The sequence below is a fragment of the Hyposmocoma kahamanoa genome, unplaced genomic scaffold (genome assembly GCF_003589595.1).
Source record: "Hyposmocoma kahamanoa isolate Upper Pololo Valley unplaced genomic scaffold, ASM358959v1 63, whole genome shotgun sequence".
In the NCBI taxonomy this organism is placed as follows: Eukaryota; Metazoa; Arthropoda; class Insecta; order Lepidoptera; family Cosmopterigidae; genus Hyposmocoma; species Hyposmocoma kahamanoa.
This window is the reverse complement of record NW_020653851.1, coordinates 10,807,655-10,833,213: the sequence shown is the minus strand read 5'-3', so window position 1 is coordinate 10,833,213 and position 25,559 is coordinate 10,807,655. Positions and strand designations below refer to the sequence as shown.

At 37.7% G+C, this 25,559-nt stretch overlaps 1 protein-coding gene across 5 annotated transcripts in view; it reads left to right on the top strand.

The window, feature by feature from the left end:
* LOC113230489 (transcriptional coactivator yorkie) overlaps positions 1-25,559 on the top strand; it is a 33,517-nt gene that overhangs the window by 5,587 nt on the left and 2,371 nt on the right. For 2 of the 5 annotated variants that reach the window (XM_026464442.1, XM_026464440.1), the window contains exons 2-4: positions 22,115-22,257; positions 24,416-24,559; positions 24,763-24,920. In XM_026464442.1, the coding sequence (XP_026320227.1) occupies positions 22,115-22,257; positions 24,416-24,559; positions 24,763-24,920 (445 nt within the window). The remainder of the gene's footprint in view (positions 1-22,114; positions 22,258-24,415; positions 24,560-24,762; positions 24,921-25,559) is intronic. The other 3 variants (XM_026464445.1, XM_026464444.1, XM_026464441.1) reach the window with 2 other exon arrangements.

The following is a 25,559-nucleotide window of genomic DNA, read 5'->3' as shown; positions in this document are numbered from 1 at the left end:
ACATGTACAGCACAAAATTTAGTACAGTAACACAATAATAATGAAGGGGGTTAGCTATGATGTTAAATTACATTTAAGTATAGTACGAGATATCTATTTAAACAAGGACTGAAGAACATGAAGGTATAGTCGCAGTACCACATGTGCGCATATGCAATGCATTATCTACCTGTAAGACTAGTCCGATAAGGCGCGACTTGCGCGAGAGCGATATGAAGCGCGATATACTCTATGCGAGAATAGCAGTATCTCGCACTTTATATCGCTCTCGCACTAGTCGCGCGCTATCGTGCTAGCCCTACTGGACCCCGACTCAGAACTCTTCGATATCTTACTGAATCGTTCGATTGGATATCGTTCTCGAATAAGAAGGGCGCTTTAGGTATTCAGAACATTCGAATTAAAACGTTCGATTTGGATTCGGATACGATATCGTTATCCAACAACGTTTATGGAGTTTGTCGGCGACTATAGATTATAAGAAAAATGAAATAATTTTATTTACATTTTTAAGACTTGCCTTATAGGAATGCATTAGTCTCGCGTAAAAGAAATTAATGAAATTGAACAAAATCCAGATTTTTATATTACATTCTTGCTTTATAAACAATAGGACGTTCGGTAACTTTCATTCGATAACTGTGTTTTGAATAACGTTTGTAGCCTTTGCCGGTTGAGAAGTACGAGTAATCGTACGGATGTGACGTCATTTCGAATACGACAGTTTGACGTTCGATTCGGTTATTGTGAATAAAAATTAATAGAAATCGTACGATATCTAATCGAATTGGTCGACAACAGAGTTATAGTAAGGTTCTAAATCGACCTACTGGACTGTTGGCGAAAGGAATCGCGTCAGACGTCTTTGGCAAGGCCGTCCATTACAACCAGCCGACTGGCCTGTCTGGTGGGTGTCCAAAGCTCTCATTACCGCACTACTTACAACCTACAGCACTATACAAACCCGTTTAAGCCTAAGTTTGGTAGATACAATACAATATTGAATTTTTAGTATTTTTGAACAAATATTTTTGTGATTACGTCATACGTAACAATTTCATTATGTCTACGTCATTATGTTCACGTGAAGTGTCTACTTTAACATCGTAATTTATTGACCAGTGAAGTAATTAACTAAGAACTTCAGATTATTTCTAAGTAGGGTAGGATAGTGTAATCACATGCACAACAAGTGGATTTATCGGAGAAGTGTGTTCACAGCGATAACATTAAAATACAGCCCACTTACTATATCGCCTTCCGAGAACTCGTCTGTCCGTCGAATAGTAGAAGCGACAGGTAGCCCAAGCTAACGGAACACAGTTGAGAATACAATTTTAGTTTTAGAAAAATGTAATAACACGCTGTAAATATGCTTTCTCTCATACTATTGAGCTTAAAACAGCATAAATTAGCGCTGTGAAAACTACCCATTTTATAATAAGTTATGATTACGTACGTACCGCACCCAAGAGTAGTTATCTAATTAAACAATTTCTTATAGTAGCATTATGTGTAGGTATTCATCACCCGAGCTGAATTTTAGTTTCGTACACATTTAGGAATACCTGTAGATTTTTTGTTATCAATAGAACTACCTAGAATTACGTATTTTTCAGTATAAGTGTTAAAGATTTAGACTTCAAATCAACTTTATTAAAATAAATATGTCTAATGATCATTCATTTTTCATCATTGACATTTACATCCTTATGTGTGTACGATAGCGTTAAATGTAGCGCTAGGAACTTGAACAAATAATATCATGATAGTCTCTAAAGATTATTACACAAAGAACATTTTTCTTTGCGACGTTTGTTCACACAACCTACCTACCTCAGTTTCCACGCTCTGATTACTGGGTGTTGGCTCTAGACAGTGTCTTTATCGGCACCGATCAGAAACTAGGCACAGCGGGAGCGCTCTGAGAAATCGATCCAATTTAGATGCTTATTGATACTGAAGGATATAATTTCGTTTTGAGAGTAAGCGCCTACCAAACGATTAGATGACTTGCCTAAATGTGATAAAGTGAAATATTTTCCTTACTTGGAATATATTCCTCGTTGATTACGTTTAAATAGTGCAAAGAGCAAATTATTGAATACTACTGATACGATGCTTCGTATCCGGAACATTTTTGTCATATTTCAAACGAACAACTGCATCTAATTTACTTAGTTTAGGCCATAGGTTCTCAAACTTTTTGGCTCACTGCCCACTTAGGCAAGATAAAAAAAAAATTTGAACGCCCACCAACGCAAAAAAATAATTGAAAACACTTTTATATTAACGTAACCCAAAAATCCTTAGGAATATAATTATATATGTAATATACGTAGTGTAGTTCATATAGATAATCTAGGTTTTTTTCAAATGCAGTAGCACCCCTTAGACAGCATCAACGCCCCCCAATTGCTTCCGAGGCCTCTACCGCTCACCTAGGACTCTTCAGTGCCCACTGGGGAGCGGTAGGGACCACTTTGGCAAACTATGGTTTAGTCCAACATGTGGGTACTTTCAACATAGAGATTCTTCACCGCGGCTTCTTCAAGGGCAGATCTTTGTTAACGTTGCGGTGCATTATCTAGCATTGTAGACACAGATGGCTCTCATCGGCTTGTGTCATCAGTATTAATGTGCTCCAATAATACTTGCCGTGATCAACAAAGCTGCCTGTTGCGATAAAGAGAGAGACAGCACTCACCGAGACCACACCGGTTGAACTAACCAGGTCTGTTTTACTTGGGCTATATTATCGTAGCTTTTTCTCTAATGAGTAATTAAATGTACACAATCGTTTCTTAGTATGAAATACCGTTTTCAAACTATAACTTTACTATACCTAACTCATATTTTTAACCAGATATTTTCATTTTTTAACACACTTAAATTATTACTAAATAGTAAACTGAAAAAAAAATATTCAGGGCGTCTTTCGGCTGTACCACACGGAGGGAAAATACCTTAAGACAACTTTGAACTGCGTTCAAATATTTTTAAATCGCCTGTCTGGATCGGGAATGGAACCCGCCAAATGTGAAAAAAATTTACTATACTGATCGAAAGCCTCAATCATAAGGAATCAAAATTTCAGTAAAATCTATCTACGGTATTTAAGGCACGGACAATGGCACATCAGACTACACATTTTGTTCGAAAATCGCCTCCAGTGCAACGGAATAAGATACGTCAATGTGTAGCTTGATGTGCTGGCGTGTGTACTTTCCCTGTCTGCGGCATAGTCATGAGACGCCTTGTATATAACCTCATTGACCTTAGATCAATATATATATAACCTGTATATAGGTAAACAATTCCTTATTTCACCAATAACGGAAGCGATGCAAGTATTTCGAATTAATTTGATATCAATTGTTATTTACCATCTATGAGAATTCAATTCTTCCTTTGCTGCAAGGACTGCTTACAAAATTTTATTTTGAATGAAAGTATATTTTTTTACTATACGTACAAATCACATTTTATTCGAAGTCTGTCCTATGCAGTGAGTGCGAGAGTATCTTCACTAATTGTAAGATCAAAAGGGGTCAAGTGTGTCCATTGAAGACGACGCCTTAGGGCCAACGTCATACTTGGATATAGCCCCGCTTGCTTGCTACATTCATGATACCAATAGGGTAGCCCTGGTTACTCAAAATTCATAGTTATTGCTGTCAAATTATTAGGCTTTACACCGTGGCATAAACTGTATAAAATTTCTACGCCTTCTATAAAGAAGTATGGCAACATCCCGCGTATTTTATGATCCAGTGTTTTTGACGATTTGCATCAAGGAGACCTATCAATACGTGTGGCGCACTATAATTTTCCGGTTTGAATAAGAAAAAAATACTATAAATGGTCAGAAATGAATTTATTGTTTCTCAAAATATGTTCCGTTAGCGTTAATGCACTTTTTCATACGAATGAACCAATTTTGAAAACATTATGCCATTCCTCCGTGATAATCTCTGAAACATATTTTTCATACTCTTCGATAGCCTCTTCAGGTGATGAAAATCGTTGTCCTCGTAACTGGTTCTTAATTTTTGGAAATTAATAAAAGTCTCAAGGTGCCAGGTCGGGACTGTACGCGGGATGGCTCATAAAGTCAATGTTGTTCACTTTCAAAGATTCATTTGTCTGTTTCGCCGTATGAGAATTGGCATTATCGTGGTGTAAGCTGATACGGCGTTTAGGGTTATTTTTACGGATTTTGTCAATAACTTCCGGCAAGCAAATGGTCGTGTACCAATCACTATTTACGGTACAACGATTCTCCAAAGCAACAGTACCCACGTATCCAGTTTTATTAAAAAAAGAAGCAATCATCCGCTTAGAGGCACTTTGCACGCACTCCATTTCGGCTCATCTCGAAAGACCCTACGCTCTATTGCTGCTTTGTTTTGGGATCGTAACTATAAATCCATGTTTCGTCACCTGTTACTATGTCCCATACCAAATTTGACGCCCCTTCGTTGAATCTAGTAAGCACGGTATTGCACCAAGTGACGCTATTTTTTGAGCCTCAGTCAAATTGTGTTGGATCCACCTAGAGCACAGCTTTTTCACACCCAAATGTTCGTGTAGTATTGATTGTATTTGACTAATGCCTATGCCTAAAGATGCCCGAATATCATGATGTGTGACATGCCTGTCTGTTTTGATCATATGGCGCACAGCATCGATGTTTTTGTTCCTCTCAGTAGTGGACGGGCGATCATCACGAAATTCGTCACTGAGATTCACACGACCGCGTTTGAATTCTGCAAACCAGCTATAAATAGTGGCTTGCAAGGTGCTTCATCGCCAAAAGCAGCTTGAAGCCGAGCGAAGCTCCGCTGAGCTGTTACATTACACTTAAAGTCGTAGAAAATCATACTACGAAAATGTTCACGAGTTAAATCCATGGTGATCATCGAGTATATAACCAGAAATAGAGACGAAATGTCATTTAATTTGCTTGAAAACTATTCTGCCATATCATTACTGTGACAACTGCGCTCCGATTGGCTAGCCCGAGTTCGAAACAATTCACGGGTGTCGTCAACTGTTTCACTTCAAATCGACCAGTTAACTTGAGCTTTGCTATAATGGACGAAAATTGCAAAATTACATATTTAATTACCGATGAAATGTGATTCCGTTTGTTTTGTAATTAGATGTTTTGCTGTTTTTCCCACACCACCCAATAGAACAGCACGGCATTGTTAGACATATTATTTTTACTACAATATATTCAGAATATTTTTTTGGAATATACGGAGACGTACACACAGGTCAGTGGTTGGCCTGTATATATTTCATTACAAACTGGAGTTGATATTTATAAGATCTGTGTCTCTAATGTGTTACCAGGAATATATGGCCCTTATTTCGTCTCTATTTCTGGTTATATCATCGATGATGGTGATGTAGACAACCAATTTCTAAAATGACGCCACAATGTTTTTACATTGTGGCTACTACTTACTAGCTTTTGATACTGACAGTCAGATGAAACAAATATACTGTATTCTACAGCCAAAGAGTTCCATTTTCAAATATTGTAACTACTTTTTAAATATTGTTTATGTGAGTGACCAGTTCCGGAAAATTATAGTGCGCCCTATGTACTTGTGTTTCATTATCAAACCATAAAAAAAGCCAATTGAGTAAAGTTAAGCCTGTTGAAGTTAGGGTTATAAAGTTGATATAGGTTATGTTTATAACATTATCCTGTATTTCGCTTCAGATGTATGTTCGTAGTTGTAAAAAACAACAAGTTTTCAGTTTGTTCCCAAAAATAATAAGAACTTCCCAAATATTCCCAAATCTGCCAAACTCTGTCTCATATAACCTGTCATGTACTGCAGCAATGAAAATGAATAAAAATTAAATTTGCCCAAATGGCAGAAATCTGCTACAAATAGTCACACTGTTCTCAATATCAATGTGACATTGACAAGAGGTCTCTTGTCAAAACGTTCCTTTGCAACTTTCATTATCTCTCATTTAAATATTGTCTAACTATTTTTGTCACATTGTGTTTTATTTTTTGCTTTAAGTCTTATTACTGTTTAATTGATTATTTCATTAGGTATTTCATAGCGTTCATGTTTTGTGTGTTCTTGCATCTATTCTAAAATACAAGGATTTACAATTTTTTTATACCCAACTTCTAAAAATACACAAAAATATATTGATAACTAAGCATAAGCTAAAACGCAAAATTGTACTATCAAAGTCCATAAACGGCTCTTTGTCGTTATTAGGGCAGCTTTCGCCATCCTTCTGTCAAGATTCGTTGGGTGTTGGTTGGTTCGTTCTTCCGGTCTTGAAAACTTACGTGACATGTTATTAATTTCACGTATTTTTAGTATTTATTGTGTGAACCTGTTTTTTAAGTGGATTGCCCCTGCTATTACTCATGATGTTAGCACAGCAGTGACCAATGTTCACCGCCACAAGTGATACTGGATGACCTTATGGAATACTGACAAGTTTGGTTTACATACTCATTCTTTACGGTACCTACAATTATTACATACTTTAGGCAGTTCGTCCAACGCACAAAAAATACATTAAAACAATGAAGGAGTTTTAGTACGTTACAAGGGCTGTGATCATTGACATTATAATTTGGTCTACTGGAAATATTACTCCGCCCTACTCAAATCGTTAATCAGTTCTTCGAAGTTTTATCTGTTTAGGTATTCATTGGCGTTCTACATTCATTGAATAATCTTATCAAGCTAGTGGCTTTGTATTGGAGACTGAACAGGCGTAACGTCAGCGACTGCGGCGGCGGCGCCTCGCGCACCGCGCCTCGCCGTGTTTACGTCTAATTTTGGCGCGAGCGCCGCGACGTCCGCCCCCTCACCTCCCGTGAGTTGCGGCGCTGCCCATTGAATACTGTACGCATGCGGTTATTTCGGCATGGCGAAGACGGCGCCGACGCCACAAAATATCTCTCTCTTGGCTACTTGGTTGGCAGATTTACAACTGCAATTGTCTGATAGTGATAATTGTATAAAATTTAATTTGGATACATAAACGTAATATTCGCGAGGTAGGTATAATTTAAACTTAAAGATGTGACGATACCTCCTTAATAGGAATGCCAATCCCACACCGATGGAATAACGTTAAAACTATCGTATTGACTCGTGCAAGAATAAAATTAACAATACAATTTAAACTTTAATTAAGTCTAGAACTGCCTCGCCCGACCGCTGCACCGTCCGTTTTCCACCTCCCGGCGCAGTTAACGAGCGCGCATCCTGTGATGTTACCGCGGTTAGCCTTGGAGGCTGCACTGCGCTTGCGCTCCAGCTTCTCAGAAACGCCGGGAGGCCTCGCTCAGCGCCCGCTCCCTCACCCCTGCCACCCCTATTACCCATACTCGTGCCATCAAACCTCTCCGCACTGTTAACAAGTTTAATATCAACTTTAATCTTAAATGCTCAACCGCATGGTTTCTGAATTTTTAACTTGTACGCTCACATTTGTCGTTGTCTCCGTCTTTATTAGATATTTAATTTTTTTACGGACTAAAAAAAAAATTAAATACTTAGGTATAAAATTAAATAAATTTAAATAACTCCGTGGTTGTGAATAAAAATCGACGTTAATCAAAATGCATCATCATATTTTATGTCGTTAAAATGTGTGGCTATGTCGGCGCCTCCCTGTGCACTGCCAGTTCGTGTTCAGGTTATTTTATTTTGGTACACCTGAGTTGTTAGTAACAAAGGGATTGATTTTTTTCTCAGCTCCGCCCGGCCTTTGAGCGGCGCACCGCGTTTCTCGGAAACAGCACCGATCATTCAGTAATCTCCGATAACTTACCAACAGGCTCACAGTTTACGTGCGACCAGACCAAATAACAATTCATTTTATAAAAACTTAATCAACGGTGGTTAGATTAAGGAATGTATTTTAAACAACTTTTTCCATACCTACCCGTTTTATAGGAATTTGATGTCGAGCATGTTTTTATATTTTGTGTTACTAGGCACCTACTGTTGACAGCTCTGAAAGTTTTTACAAATGTGTAATTAGGCGAATCTTATTATACAGGGTGTAACAGAAAGGTGTGGTCATATTTGAAGGTCGGATTCAGTTAATGGTATGAAACTAGTTAGCAAAGTTGTTTTAGTACACACTACGTTATTTGTGGAAATTTCGCCATTAACAGTTTCGATCAGCTGATGTCATTTAACGAAAATAAATAGTCACATCACATCTCTATTGAGTATCATAATACAACCAAATTACGTAACTTGAAAAAATTGTGAAATTCAGGCATATTATTGTAAATGATAAAGTACTTAATGCCATATTCTTATTACTATGTTATAATTTACTAAATTTATTATTATTTTATTCATGTAATATGCGTGTGAACATTTAATGAAAAATAAATATTATCGATTACTTTGCCAAAATACACTACTTCATAATAAAACTATTATTTAAAACTTAGTACATAATAACGTAATATGGTTTCGTTAACTTCATATCTTCAATCATACAAAATACACAAATTTCCATTTAATATCCATTAATAAAACTAATGTCCTCTAAAAAACACATATTTAAAGTTATCTCTGTTTCTTTTTACCATATCATATGTAATAATACGCATTCATCTATTGTATTTTAATGAATGAAATTTGTCTCTTTCTATCCGCCGCGCCGGTACTGTTCTAACGCATGGCGGCTAGCGAATCAGCCGACCGGTATGTTTCTTCTAACGCATGACGCAATATGACGCAATTATCCGACTAATACTTCGCACCCTTACAATGAAAGTGACCCAAATCAAAAAATTTAAAAATGAGTTTATACCGTAAAACCATCTTAAAAAAATATTTTGTTACATTAGTCACACTGTGGTGAAGATGAAATTGTGCAATTAAAGCTCGAATAGCACTGATTCATAAAGGTCCCTTTCATTTTGTTCTTTCAGTTTAAAAATTCTACTCCCGCGTCGAGATATTAACGCCGCATTTATTGTTGAATCTGCATTTGCAAAGACAACACGCTGCCACTGACGGATTAGCATTTGAGCCATTTTCGTTCCGAAAATCATATTCAAAAATCGTCGAAAAAAAATCTAGTAGCAGTAGAGCTCCTTGTGAGTTCGTCCAGGGTAGTACTGCCACTTTACCGTGTTACAGTTTTGAAGGGTAAGGGTGCTGGTGAAATTACAGGCACATGGGACTTGTCAACTATGTCTCAGAGAGATGAACGCCGTAGCAGTAGCCTTCGAGCGGCAGTGCTACTGTTATGGACAGGCGTGACGCTTTTCACCGGGTACACGACTTGTTCGACCCGTCGCTTAATATTTAAAAAAAAAATATTTTTTTAGTAACTTACTTTTTAAAGGGACTGACTTTTTTGTTTCGTGGACTTTCTTCTTTTTTAATTGTGAAACAGGGATCACAAAACAATATCAAGGGTTATGACATCTTGCTTAGCTGATGAACATTAAAATTACTTAATTCTTAATACGTTGAATGATAACAAAAAAATCGTTAAAAAAAGACCTATTGGCGACTAGTTTTTGTAAATTATGTTTTTAAATTGTTGAACATTAAAATGATCAGAAACAATTTTCAGTTGTAAAGTTCCATTTTTCCTCATTATTTTCAAAGACTAATAAGGCCATCACCTTTAGTACTTCAAGAGTAATAAATAAAATAATATGAAAATGTCACAACTTGAATCTTATTTTGCGTATTCCCAAAAAGTTAAAATTTTGTATTGGGACACTTTCATCGTAAAGGTGCAACCTGAAGGTCGGCAAACGTCAAGAAATTAGTTTTGATCGTTGACTACGAATTAATTATTATAATTTTCATCACTTGCTTGGAAATGAAAATATCGTGAGAAAACTTGGATTTCGGAGATAATTGCCGAAATCTTCAAAGATGCGAGAATGTCAAGTCTCCAACCATTACTTACTATGCAAGTGTAGTGGACTAAACCTTGTGCAAAAAATAGTACTTTACTAACTTACATACGTCAATTGCTGAGCACACGTTTCTAACAACAGGTTTACGCTTAATTTGACTTATCTACACACGACAACTTTCTGTGTATGGGTTTATTACATGGTGAAATTGAAATAATTAACATCCGTTGAACCTATTAAGGTTCTTACTTCCTAATAATATCTACTCATCTAAAGAAATATTTTAGAATAGTTTAAATTAGCAATAGTGTAAAACCATAAAAAATCTTACCTAAATAAACAAAGTATCAAGATTAGTCGCCTTGCGTACGCGATACGTATTCGTAGCGAAGTCACAAGCCTTTGGCGGCAACTTTGGCGGCAAAAATATCACCTTTGATTTTCGCCGCCAGCATTTGATTTTATACATCGTGATGTGGAGTAGTGAATTAATGTTAGACTCGTTTCGGAGGTCGTGGATTCGAATGTCATAGTTGACTGGCTCTATGGTGTAGGTTAGAGTGTTAGGCTTTCGTTTCGGCGGTCGTGGATTTGATTCCCATAGTTGACTGCCTCCATGGTGTAGTGGTTAGTGTGTTAGGCTTTCGTTTCGGATGTCGTGGGTTTCCGATGGGTGACTGCCTCCTTAGTGCAGTATATCCGTAATCACCCAGTCAGTTCTTGCGTTGTGTGGAAGTGGTACGGGTGATGGTCAGAGTTATGTTTACAAACAAAGACGTATGCAGTGCAACGTTGAAGGTCGTAGATACGTAGGATATAGGTATTCGTTTAATGTGTATGTAATGATGTAATTTGTATCATGAGAAGGGTCTTATTTTAAAAGGATGGTAATAATTTTAATTTCATCCTGTAGGTACATTATGAAAACGTTACCCTATATTCCAAAATTTGCGTTTCAGTCGGCGTCCTTTGATGTGCCGCCGCTAAGGCAGAGGCACTATTTTTTTATTTTTTGTAACAGTCTGTAATTGCCGTTTGCGTTGTGAGGACTAAATAGGTGTCATCGTTTTGTTTGTGTCTCGTTTTTGTGTTTATTTAAACTATGTCACGCTTAAGCAATAGTGATTACTATGAGATGATGTTGTGCGTAGGCGCAGCCGATGGGAGCTTGCGCCAGGCTCGCCAAATGTATTGGGCAAAGTTTATTGATGGCGTCCCAGAAAATCGACGTCGACCATTTCCTACTCTGGAATGCTTCAGGAAGATGGTTATGAGACTTCATAATAGTGGATCGTTCCGTGGTTCCAGTTCTGAAGGCCGGCCGAGTTCACGAGACCCAGAATTCGAGGCAGATGTTTTGGAACATTTTCTCGGCAATCCAAAGACAAGTACTCGTCATGCTGCGGCAGCCTTTGGTGGTGTGAACCATATGAGTGTGTGGCGTGTGCTACGGGATGATGGCCAGCACCCATACCATTTTCAAAGAACGCAGGAGCTGTTACAAGCGGACTATGATCCACGTTTGGCATTTTGCCGCTGGTACCGCGACCAGATTGGGAGGTCTCCCGACTTCGCTTAGTCGGTACTGTGGACAGACGAGGCGTCATTTACGCGTGCGGGCATTATCAATATGCATAATGAACATTTTTGGACTCATTTGAATCCCCGCGTATCAAGGGAATCAAATTTTCAACACCAGTGGCGGATTAACGTGTGGGCTGGTATAATAGGTTGTGCCGTCATCGGTCCAGTGTTTTTGCCGGCAAGTCTGAATGGGGCCAATTATTTAAGATTCCTAACAGAAGACTTGGATGACGTTCTGATGGCCCTGCCAGTGACACAATACGTGAGACTCGTGATGGAACACAGGATGACTTTCCAGCACGATGGAGCACCCGCACATTTTGCTCGAAATGTACGTTCCCATCTGAACGACCGTTTCCCGCAGTGGATTGGGCGGGGAGGTCCTGTACCCTGGCCAGCGCGGTCCCCAGACTTGACACCGCTCGATTTTTTTTATGGGGTCATATAAAAAATATTGTTTATGCGGAGTCCTGTGAAAGCGCAGAAGAAATGAGGCAGCGGATCGAAATGGCATTTAGTCAAATCACTCGGCAGATGCTTCAAAGAGTAGAGCAGTCTCTGTACCGACGCACGGAAATATGCATATTGCATGGAGGTCGGCATTTTGAACCTTACCTGTAAATGTGTGAAATGTGCCAGCAGTGCGTGCAGTGATTGTACTTATTATTCAAAATTATCGTAAACAAGTCAATATTTCGTACATTGTACAACAGTGAATTACAATTCGTAGGAAATTCATTAAAACGTGTATGAATTGAACAGTAGGTAAGTACCAATTAAAAAAGTATCCACTATTGTAAAATTGTCGTAAATAAATGTATTACTTAATACTAAACTATGTAGAATGTGTATACGATGAAGGCGTGCGTAACTACGGGCTTAATAAGTAAATAAATATTTTTTAAATTGTATGTAAATAAGTACGTACGCGTACCTAGGTATGGCATAAAATAATATTATTAGAAATAATTCGATTTTTCTAGGTATTTAAAGATTTTGTTACTTAATATTAACGTATTATCAACATATTGAAATCATGTTTTTACAATGGCATTTCAATTGTAGTCAGCTGTTCTTTCGCCCCGCCCAGGTTTCATGAATGAATTTGTGAAGTCGTAGTAACGTAGCTAGCAATAGAGTTGTGACGCAGTGGTTGTTTCGGACAATCACTATTTATACAAACATAATTAAACTTATATCAACATTAAAAGTCACTTATTTTTATTTGATATTTTGCACACAGGGTCTAAATCAAGTGTACATTTGGGTCCTTTAATATGACCACACCTTTCTGTTACACCCGGTATAAGTAATACAACTTGTAGATTGAATGGACTCATCGAATCGAATAGCAACTGTTGAAAGCAAAATGCAAATATGTATTCGTATTGGATTTTCCGTTTCAATTATTTACGGTTAAACACAAGTCAGTGTACGTCAAACCACGTAACGATAAAACTTCTTTGACGTAAATTTGTTACACATTTCAAATTAGGTACATTAATTTTCCCTATGTTTTTCCTTATTTTTGCCGTAAACCAGGGTAAGTGTCTATTATACCTAGAAAACGTTCAACATTCAGTCAGATTTCTTTTATAATCTATTCACCATACCCACGACATACACTATTGTTATCTATAGATACAACTAGATTTATCTTGCTTCTTTCACAACGACGACAGTTGATTCGATTTGATGTAAAGTTCATGGAGACTTAGTAGGTCGGTTGTTCAATCTACAATTTCTTTTTGCAACCTTGAATCGTCTAGCAATTGTATTGGGGCGCATGTTATGTAAAATATTTAATTTGACATTTTACACCTGGGAGGCGGGGGCGGAGGAGAGCGCTTGTTTATGCCTTCATTCCCTGCTCGCTTTAAAATTTCACAATTTCTTGATTGTGCAGATTACAATGTAAATTATGACATTTAGTCGAATCTAAGAGAAATTTAGATGAAACATTTAAGCAATTATTAGATACATACACTAAAGTGGCTTGTATCGTAATTGCAAAAAAAAAAAATTCTACCTTCCCAATATTATTATGGGTGGGATGGGATATGGGTCTTCTCACTCGAGGTTCAAGGACCGCAGCGTCATTTAGTAGCCAGGTATCCAAGCTGCTCGCTCGAGGCGCCGGTGATATACATGTTTATCATTTGATTGCGTGTGGGGTTATGAATTTTCGTCCTGTCTTCGTCATTCTCTAAAGAAATGATGCAAAATATCCCATCTCTATTTGAATAATAATCAAAACTCCTAACTTTGTTACTGGACATAATGTTGATATTTGTAATATTCGGTATGTGGAGATTGGAACGTTGATCGATACAATTTCTTACACATTAATGTATTGCATATGTAAGATAAAAAGTGCACTAATGACGTTGGCAGAGCGACAGAGGAGAAGAAAAATGGAGTGAGCGGGATGCAAACACACGCGCAGGAGTGAGCGGGATGTACTTATAACACACGGGTCCAAAGTCCACAGTCAGTGCAGGACAGTAGCTTAGTTGCCTTCGACAGAAATGCCACGATTTTATTGAAAAGGAAAATTGTATAGATGACAATGAAAAGGCTTAGCTAATGCAAAATAAATTGAACATAGAAAGTATCTACCAAATTATTGCTAGCTACTGGTGTTAACTGTTTAGTTCCTGGCCAGTTCCGGTACATCAGCAGCGACTATTAGAGCTTCCTGTGCGTAAATAGTGAATGGGCGCTACTATCTATGACCTGACAGGCAACAGTCAGTGCCATATGAATGAGTAGCGCGCATGTACAATGAATATTATTCGTGCCAGACCGGCTTCCACTGGCGCCGGACATAAGCTCTAAGTACCTACCTACTCCCTTTTTGGCTGATTAACGTATTAACGTTTAATTATAGGATTTTAGCTCTCTATATCGCTCCCAGTGACTCAGACCACTTTATTAACTGCACAATACCACTCGAAGCTTACTAGGTAGGTGTAAGGTATAGGAACGGTTTGATTTTAAATGTGCAAGTTTAGGTCTCGCACCATTACCTTAATGGTAATGGTTGCTATTTTGACAATTCATATCTTCAATTTATTGAAATAACTATAGCTAGCTCTATTTTGTATTTAATTATTTTGGTGATCCTGTCATGCCGATTCTACTAAGCACAATTTTGATATCAATATTTGTCTGTGAATATATGTTTTTAATGAGTACATAGATGTCGTTGTTTGCCTTTTTTTATAATATCATGTGACGGGACGAACAAGTCGTGCGCCTGATGGTAAGCTACACGCCTGTCCATAACAGTTGCAGTGCCACTCAGAGCTTTAAATCGCAAAGATTTGAGGGGCACTGCCACTGCGCCCGTCACCCTGAGACATAAGTTGACAAGTCCCATGTGCCTGTAATTTCACCAGCCCTTACCCTTCAAAACCGGAACACAGTAATGCTGAAATTACTGCTTAGTGGCAGAAATAGGTAAGGTGGCAGTAATGGCAGTACTACCAAGGACGAACTCTTTAAAAAGCCTGTTTTTTGTTTTTGACGTAATTTTCTGCAAAGATCTTTCGAATCTTTAACGCAAATTCGGAAATTTATTGCGACCTCCGGATTAAATTTTTCATGAGTGTTCAGAAGTGTGAGAATATTATTCAATCTGTTTTTTAAGAAATCGCAGAAACATCATTATAAAAGGGATAATATTATTTGATCCTCAAAGATATAATTATTCTACTGTAAATGTGTACTTTTTAAAATAAACGATATTTTTTTAATATTTGATAATATATTTTAAGTATTCCGTTTATATTAGTTCATCTACGGAGAAATTATAAATGAACAGCATTCAAGGTAACACTATCATTATGTTTAAGCATACTAAATTAATAATTGATAGTCAAAAATAATATTTGGACCTCTTTTTTCATATAGGTCAAATCTTGGTTGCGCCCTCCATTCAGTATGATAGGTTAGGTTAGTATGAAAAACCAGAAACGGAAATTTGCTTGCGTTTCCGAATATTATGATTTCAGATTTTTATACTCATTTGTCTTAGTTTTGTGGCTCAACATTAAACTATTAAAGTTAATTTATACAAATCAAACATTAGCTCAGAACAGATTAAAATATACAATTGATTTAATTTATTTTTTCTATTCCTGTACTTTAATCTGTCTGTTATAATTTTAAAAACCATATCTTCAGGCTCTCTTTTCTCTCTTTTCTCCCTTAGGGTCGTATTCCAGAACTCTACTCAACTAAAAACAGGACAGGACTTGAGTATGGTTTAAAGCACTCGAAATCATACTCAAGTCCTTACCATTAGGGTCGTATTTCCAGTGCTTGAAATCATACTCAATACGACCCTAACCCATTTATTAGGTTAGGCAAAGGTTCCAGCATAAAGTATTCATATATTTAGACGTAAGCCAAACAAACGCTACGAAACAAAAAACGAAAGAGATAGAATTGAACTGTCCAAGTAACGCATAAATTTAACCAATCATTTTTCAAAAAAAGATTTATGGCCCTGTTGTAAGACTTATAAGCCAATTTAACCAATCAGGAGACAGTATAGCGTTTGAGTAGCATTGACTTACAATTATAAGTAGCGTCCTAATTGATATTTTAATTACAAAAATACGACATTTTTTGTGAAACTCATTATATTTCTGTGTACTGTACTTTAATACGCGTTATAGTTCTGTGTACAGAACTTTAATGAAATTTTTCAGCTCAGTGGCGAGTAGGTACAGTCAAGAGCACTTTGTACTTTGGACCGTTCTTATCGTAAGCGGCATAGAGTTGGGTTGAAGTCTTAAGTGTAAAGCTTGACGTGCTCTTGACCCTGTACCACAGACTATAGTATTTTGATTAAGAAGTAAAAAGAGCGCCTATGATATGGTTTATGAAATTATAATTGACAGATTAAAGTACAGCAGTAGAAAACAATTCTATTATGTCTCAGAGAAAAAAGATCAATCATTAAAAAAGATGACCGTTTAGATTTTCTTGCCTGCTGCTTTTGAAAATTTAAAATGATCATTTAAAAAAATGATAGTGTTAGTTCAAAATGATTTACGTGAATTCGAAATTTTGTTATAGTTACATAAAATTTAATTGTAACTTACGTCTAAGGTCGATTTAAAAACCGGTTCAACAGCGGTGATCATTGAAATCTGTATTCTGGGAATCGTTCGGCTATAGTAAAGGAGCTTGAGATAAGGTAGTGTGCCGTCGACCCGGATGCTGCGACTCAATGGCGGCCCTGAGTCAACTCGATTCAAAAGCCAGGTCACGACACGTCGTCATCCTTGTTCCACGCATTTCGCTAGACGATAAATCCTAATAATATATATTAGTGTGCAGTATTTGTTTTTACATGTTCTTAAAGTAATTATAAGATTACAATAAGCAGACTTATAGGCAATAGCTTCCATTGATTTTAATGAGGCTTTCATCATCATTGTAAAATTAATAAATATCTATAGTTCAAGGGTTTCAAACTCCATGTGCTGTTTCTAGGTGTAGTTTGTAATTTGGCTGTTTAGTTCTTAGGCGAGTTGAGCGTAGGTATGAGTGCGCAGATGCGAATGTGTGTTGTCTCGTTACTTTCTAAAGTTAGATGAAAAAACACGTAGTTAACCTCTGGCAGCGAGAGGCGGGCTGTTGAGCCGCAAGGCCGACTGGTCGCCTAGCTGCCGAGGCGCGGTGGCCGCCAGCTGCCTGCATTGCCTGGCGTACGCGTGCGTCTAGTGCGTCCGACACCTTTATTTACACTTAAAATGATATGAATCATCAATAATTTACACTTCAGTCTTTGCAAATTATGCTACATAACATAACATATAGAATATACTTATAATTCACTACTTCAATTACACGATGACAACCTGAACGGAAATATCTGGTTTTGAAATATTTTTTAGAGTAAGAATTAATCGCAAAAAAAAATGAAATGTCACTAATGTCATAATGTCCTCTATAGTTTTATTTATTTATTGTGCATTGGCTTTTTTATATATTTTTGATTGATATTGGTAGGTAGAAACCAGTTTAACATTTTGCGTTGTAGAGAAAATACCATTTTTAAATCAGTGACCGGAAGTAGATGCCTCATATATGTATGTATATATGTTTTCGTCAATTGCTCTATGTGTGTGAGTAGATGAGCGCTAGAATTATGTAGGTTGACAGAGATGACATAATGTTTGGCACTCAAAATTGTGAAATGAATTAATATTACAGCGCATGATTAATCTATATGAAAATTTCCCTAAATTTGCATTTTCACTTTATTGATTGTTTATTTGTGATATAGCGATACTGTTTCTATTGTGTGTTACTTGTATATTATTAGAATTACTGATTATTCGTGTGTGCGTTTATTTACATACGCGAGCGCCGACTCGTCCGTGATTCAAATTTAGAACGCTTCGTCTCCGCCATGTTGTTCTCGGTGAAAAACCTACGGCCCATTGCGTGGAAGTCGTGGAAGTGTCACAAAGACACGGAGTATTGAACTCCAACTAATTTTTCTTAAAAAATCTATATTACATAGTTTCCAAAACCAGACTTGGTGCTTAGTACGTAAAAGTTATAATAATATCTTCTAAATCAGTATATTTACTACTCATCAATTTGTCTGTTTTCGGAACATCTCGAACAGCAACGCAAATAAATACTGGCTAGCAAATTGTATGTGTGTTCAGTTGAATGAATGAGTCACATCAGAATTGGTTCAATTGAACACCAGATTATTAAAAAGCAAAATCAACGTACACTTAAAACGCACAAATATTTTTTTTAAATATCCAATATTTTTACATACACCCATCGAACTTGTGTTTTGCAGTCTTTTACGCACAAAGCTTTATTCATTAAATAAACTAAATTTATCTTGGTCTCCTTCATTACCAGAATAACAGCAACTTCGAGACGTCGTGATCATTGTTAAATAGCCACTGTTTAGCTCACAGGCTGTGTTTGTTGACGAGACGACACACTTCGAGGCTAACGGGACTATAATATTTGTTGCCCCATGTATGAACGTACTATCTATGATAGAACCCAAGTTTAGGCGTGTAAACATTTCGGATTATTTTGTAGGAATATTTACTGCAACAGCACCAATGTTGCCTAACGATTATGTACTCTTTGAGACTAAGAATTCTTACTTTAAGCTTGCATGGGCCAACTTTATGTTCTGTCTCTACAATACTCTAACGCTCCAGTATACAAAGCAGCTTATAATAATAGGTATGTATCATTCATAATTATCTGAACTAGTGATGAAGATGATGTATAGCTGTGCAGTTTTGCAGTCAATAAATACAAAATATTTGGCAGTTGCAGTTGACTTGTAAAATATTTTTATTTTAGAAGAATAAGTGAACCAGTGCCTACACACTATGAATTTGTATATTAATTTTGCAATTCTTGTCCTAGTTAGTCTGCTTTCCGGGGTTCCAATTACTTTGTCCCTCATAACTTTCTGTGTAATAATATAACCGCGTAATCAACTTGATTACGTAATCATAATCTTCAGTGTAAACAAAACCGTTTTATTTCGAGGTTGCCTGATGGTTGATGCTCATTGTGCTGTATCTTGTATCGAGCACTGTTCTCGCAAGTCAAGTGTAAAAGCGAGGAAATAACGCACCAGACGAACGGGATGTGCGTCTGACATGACGCGTATCCGGCAGGCACAAGCGCCATCTTAGGAGCGATACCCGGCCTCAACAGATTGTACTCGATTTAACCAGCTAATTGACTTATGTATGTTGATTTCCTGCATTGGCTTGCTATATACGTAACTAAGAAAATCAGAATGCTAATACGTAAACAGACAACGACAACGTATGTCGCAAATGTGCGTTCTTTACAATTATTAATTAATAGCCAATGAGTATGTTTGTACGATATTAGATACTTAAACATTATATCTCATTCTTTAATTTCAAGTAGGTACTCGTGTATTGTAAAAGCTAAGTACGAATTAAGTCTAAAAACATTTTTTTTTCATGTCATTGTATAATGTTATCTTTGAGCTTTATGAATTCCAAAGCCATAGATAGTATAATAGCAAAGCTGTGTAGATAGAGTCGTATCATATCGAGTTTTGCACTACCACAGCGAACGATTGTTGTGCAAGAGTCGAAGGCCTTCGTGTGAGAGAAATGGTGTGTTGTTTCTCAACTTGGCTAGGTGACTTGTCATCTGATTGTTCGCTTCAAGTATTTGAAATTGTGAAGTAAAAGTGTAACTATAATTATAAAGAAGGGCGTCGAATCAATGTAGGGCTCGAGTAAACATTTAAAAGAATGTAGGTAATAATATTATAAGGATATCAATCTTGGTATATTATGTACATCAATAATATAACTTTTATCTACGAAAGTTCCTTCAAACTAGTCTGAAAAAAAGTGTTTTTATGGTATTATTTATCTAAAGTAGTAAGTATATGTGTATGTATATATAATATACGTAGTTTCCAAATGCTTCCTTGCTAATTCACGAGTCTAGGATGACTAATATAAACCAGGTGTTCTAGTCAGTTTAGCGATGCCAATTTTGTTGTGAGTTTCTTAGAACAAGCGATTACGTGTTTCTCGCGGAGGGTGTGAGTAAATAGTGTGATTGTGTACAAACACGATGCGCGGGAGCAAGTCGCCATTATAACAGTTTTGTCGGTGTTATGCAACCTGAGACACCCCCCTCCCTGACCCGACGCGCGGTGCAGCCTGATGCTCTGTAATTACATGCCACCCCCCGCGCCTCTCTTCGCGCCTGGCCTGTAGTGGCGTGCGTGATATCTACCTCCTTAGTAATCATATACATATTTACTGGAATTAACGATTAATGCAACGCGAAGCATACAGCATTACTCGATCTTCAAGGTAATGTTGAAAAATGTCGTTACAGTTTGAACAAACCGAAAAAGAAATGAGGATGATAAAGCAAATAAAGAGGTACCACACATAGAAAAAACTCATAAAAAAATAACAGACCTTATTAGTAGTTGGTTAAGCGCTTTGGAAACAGACCCGTAATTACTAACTGTATTAGATAAGCCCCTACTGTAGGTATCATAATTAATTAAAACAATCGCATGTTTATAATATACTGTAGAGGTTAGATAAATAAGTTAATTGACTTACGCAATCCTTTGTCAGGTAAACTCTGACATAGAGTATGCTTCTTCCATATGTTATAGAATTCATTGATTTGACAATCCACGGAATTCTAGCTGTGAACTCGGCAACAAATAATTTCTCATTTTAATCATATTCCTACCTATAAATTTTTCGCGTAGATAGAGTCTTATTATTGTGGGAATAAGTAGGTATGGTATTTCACTGTATTTCCTAAAGGAAATTGGTAAACCAAGAAATTGGAATTTGTCTCATTTCTCAATGCGGGTCTTAACAAAACGCAGATGTGATTTCAGTTACATTTATTTCATGCGGTTCGATTTTGCCGACATAATTGTGAATGGAGAGCAAAATTATCATAATTCAGGTTAGCAGTGTCGGTGTTGACCGTACGGACGTATCGTCTGGGTGGTCTGTAATACCCAGGTACATTTAAAGGTGCATTTTCGTTTCCTGGAGACAAAAAGCTAAGAGGACCATTGATAAGGAGCGCAGGTGCAGCATCTTCGCTTACAGGTACCGAGTAGCGTGACATCGGCAACAACTGATAGTGCGGCCAAGTCAAGTTCATTACCGTTCCGTGCAAATCGATTCGCCGTGGTAATGCCCCTACCGCTTTCCAATGCAACACTTTTTCTTATCTCGCCACTGGTGCATATTCGATATTTTTATTTCGCGATATCAAAGGTTACTTTCCTTATCAAAGTCAACAATAAATACGTGTACAATCGGTCTAATTGCTGTTTTGCTATGGGATTTTTGTGGATTGGCTTATTTGCAACGCTCAAACTTTATGAGCATGATCGCAACGTGCGGCTACTTTCAGCAGTAATGAAAGTAAAAGATTATTGATCGTGGCGAAGCGGTTATCCACTAGGTCGCGACTGGCGCACGGCGTGTCCGGTTTGCCAACAAATTGGTCACATCGACCGCTATGTAGGAGGATTTGGCTGATACGAAGTCTTGAGTGTTGCTAATAACTTAATACTTGGGTGCTTAATGTTATATCTCACTTAGCCCTTGCTTGTAAATGTATCCAACAATTTGAGGGTTTACCAGTTAAAGATAAGAAATCCTTAGCTTAAGTTGCTTAGTTCTCTTGTCATGTCTCATGTCATTGTTATAAATATATAAATATCGAAGACAACAAATTGATTATTATGAATGATGGATAATATAATTAATTACTAATGGTTATTTCGGACTACGGCAGTTATTGGAAGTGCTTAACCAGGATTTTCAAATGTATCGCTAGTTAACTTGTTTTACTGTAAATCGTATAATATAACTCTTGGTGGTACGAAACCTTTGATATTCTTAGATAAAGGAGATACTTACCTATTCAATGCTAATAGAGACGATGAAGAAAAGTTATTGTGTACAGTAGGAAGTTTTTCAATTTAGAATAGACAGCAATAAGCTATTGTCAGTAGTGGGCAGCGTATGGTGTTTCAATAAATAACGTACCTATTGTTCTTATTATTTCCAGTCACATAACAAAGACTACGACATGGGAGGACCCGCGGAAGTCACTCGCGGCGCAAGCTGTCACCAACAGCGTCCAGCACCAAAGCGCCGAGACGCTACTCTCACAGAACACAGCCCAAACGATCAATTCACCTACCACAGCAGGTACATTCCATATTCTATTGCAACTACATAGTTACTTTCTACGTAAGTCTAACTAGCGACAGTTATTTATTGGGGTATCTAAAATGAACAAAAATACAAAACGCGAAGAGCGGATTTTGTTACGTTGTTATACCTACACCATGAAGGGCACAATTAAACTATGTCTTTTCTCAGGCCTGGAATTTATCAGTGTAATATTGCGACGTTTTTAGTTCTTGATCCTACGAAAGAAATTATTCAAAGGTTCTTCGGCTTAAATGATTCAAATTTTTGCTATTTGAATAAAATGTTGTGAAGATCTAGTTAAAATCTGGCCCGTTTTCTTGTGCTCTAATTTACTTCAGAGTAGGTTTAAAATTATCATGGAACTAAAAAAACAAGTAAATAACCCGAATTCTAAAACAGATTTTATGACTGGAATTAACGCGTTGTTTCCGTCGGTCGATGCGAGACGAGCGTTGAAAGGTGTTCGGAAAATACATTGGTGTCGCGCGTTCGGTACGCCTGCGCCCGCGCCGCCGGATCTGGCGCGCCGCGTGCCGCTCGGTGGCGCCGCGGCTTTCAGGCGCTTGTTGCGACACATCCGCGTACGGGTAACATTGCGAATACATTTACTACTGGCTGGCTCTTTTGTCAAATCACCGCCGAAAAACATTTATGTCACGCGTTTCAGTGAACTCGTTAGGGCAGTTCGGGATGTTCTTTTAGTAAAACGTTTGGGAATGACCGATTCCTATCATAAAGCAAATCGCCGAGTGCGGCACGATATGTCACGTGCACTGCACAATATTATGCATTCTTTCTTGGGTGTCTAGAAGTTGTTTACTTGAATACGTGCTCTAATCACGTTCTATTGCAAAGAGCGTTCGGCGCGACATTAGCTAACGCCTCTTTTGAGTGGCAGTGCGCCATATAACCTTATCTCTTTGTCTCAACGCACATACATACAAACACTCTATCTATGTAGTTCACCTGATACAAATAAATAATGTTTTCATTATACATTCCGCCTTAATCTGATGTGATAGAGTTACCTTCCCCGCTTAAAATACCTTTCCTATGAAGACATCTTTAGAAAAAGTTTATTAAAACGAGTATTACCAAGATACCTTTAAGTTAATTATTGAGCAAGTAAGATTAGGTAATTACCGTTTCTTTGTTAATGTAATTTTTTTGGAATAACTACTACACTTTTGCCAGTCGGCATGTAGGCACAATAGATAGGTAACAGCGTCATGTCAATACCGTGCTTAATCGACACGCTGTACTGCACTGTTGAGTAATGATGACAGTAAATAATTTTAATTACATGAACTAACTACACACCTATTTGGAAAATATAGAATGTTACAAATAGGTAGATTGTTTTACCTGCTATGTCATGTGACCGTTAAAATTGCTTTGTTGTTAACCGAAAGCGATAACATCACGTTTCATTTCCAAGTACTATTATTGTAGGTAGATAGTGCTGAAATCGTGTTGTATGTATATGGTTTAATAATTAGTAATTCAATTTTGCTTGTGCGTATTAGTTGGTTGGCAATCTTCATTACCGGTCAGAGTTGTTTATGAATGATCTGCTGTTTATTACTTTGTAACGATAGTTCGGCCGAGGGTGAGCCGGCTGCGACATCCGTTGCGCGAGCGCTGATTCATTACACTTTGTGCGCCAACGCCAATGCTCACCTACAGGGTTGTTGATCTATCGTCATACGTGCCAAACTGCCACTCTCCAAGCGAGTTCTACAAAACCGTTCAAATAGTTCTTGTAACAGTTACTATTTATAAGATTTTACGTTTAAAGATATTTTTGAATTCTCTCCACTTATAAATAGCTGCACTTTTATGATAAGTTAATTTTAGAATTGACAGCAGTTGCATGTATTTTGCCGTGATTTTGCCCTTTGCAAAGTATGGACAGCCCTAAATATATCGGGGGCGTCAGCGCGCGTCTGGCGCCGTTGAGTTCTTGGTACGAGACTTGGTCAGCATCCCGATCTCCACCCGACTCCCGATCACGTGCGTCTTACCAACTAGTGTCGCTTGCAACTAGTCGCTGTTGAGAGGATCACTCAAACTCCCTTGTCACCAAAACATACATTATTATGTTTCACAAGAAATCACATAGTATTGACGGAGTGCGTCTGATTGGTTTCAGCAGCGAAGAGTACAAGTAGTAACACGACGACAGACCCGCTGGGGTCGCTGCCTGATGGCTGGGAACAAGCCACCACACCAGAAGGCGAGATTTACTTCATCAATCACGCGGCACGCACCACGTCCTGGTTCGACCCTAGAATACGTAAGTTACCTCTGATACAATTGAATTTGATAACTGCAAATTCATTACCTACTATTTCACAATAACAACCACAGGTACCGTGTAATGCACCGAGTACATATGTTTAGTATGATGTTGTAGGTACTGGTTAAAACTATACTAAAGTGCTCACTTATTATATCTATATTGAATGCAACTTCAACGTTCGTTAAAATTATTTCCAGCTCAACACTTGCAACGTACACCAGTTGGCAGCACCGGTGCGGCAGGCGGCGACTGGGCCAGCGCCTCGCTGCAAGCCTGCCAGCAGAAGCTGCGCTTGCAGTCGCTGCAGCTCGAAAGGGAGCGTCTCAAGCACCGCCAGCAGGAGATCAGACTTCAGGTAAACGTCACATATATGAACCTGTGACATATAATATCAGCCTGTACTAATGGCTTCTCCAAACGAGAAGTTGTGTAATCGCACATCGGATAAGTGAACACATTAAAGCTTCAAGAAAGCATTTTTGCCTGTCGGTAACGCCCCCACGACACATTACAAACTTTACATAAAAGCTTCGTTGTTATTAGTTTAGATACTGAACCAGTAAACACGTCTCGAAAAGGGGTAAACTTATCGGGTGTAGATACTGGTGAGATGGCCGATTTTGGTAAATAATAATGTAGAACGAGAATTTTGTTACCCGATTTTTGACACATTTATAACTTGTACATTATGTTCGAACCGTCTACGTATATTTATTGATTTAAATAGAGCTAATCATTCTATAGACTTGCCCACCTGTACCAATGCTGTTTTTGTTCAATACCAATGAGTTAAGATTGAATTCTAATAGACAATCTTCGTTACTAAGCACAAAACCGTAGAACAGAGTTCTCAATATATTTATTGAATATGAACTCGAAGGTCGACTGTTGACTTACCAATAGGGCTAGCACAACAGCGTTCGTATAGCGAATAAACAATAGCTCGAGCTCTATGTCGCTCCCGCGTAAGTCGCGCTGTGCAAGTTGTTACTGT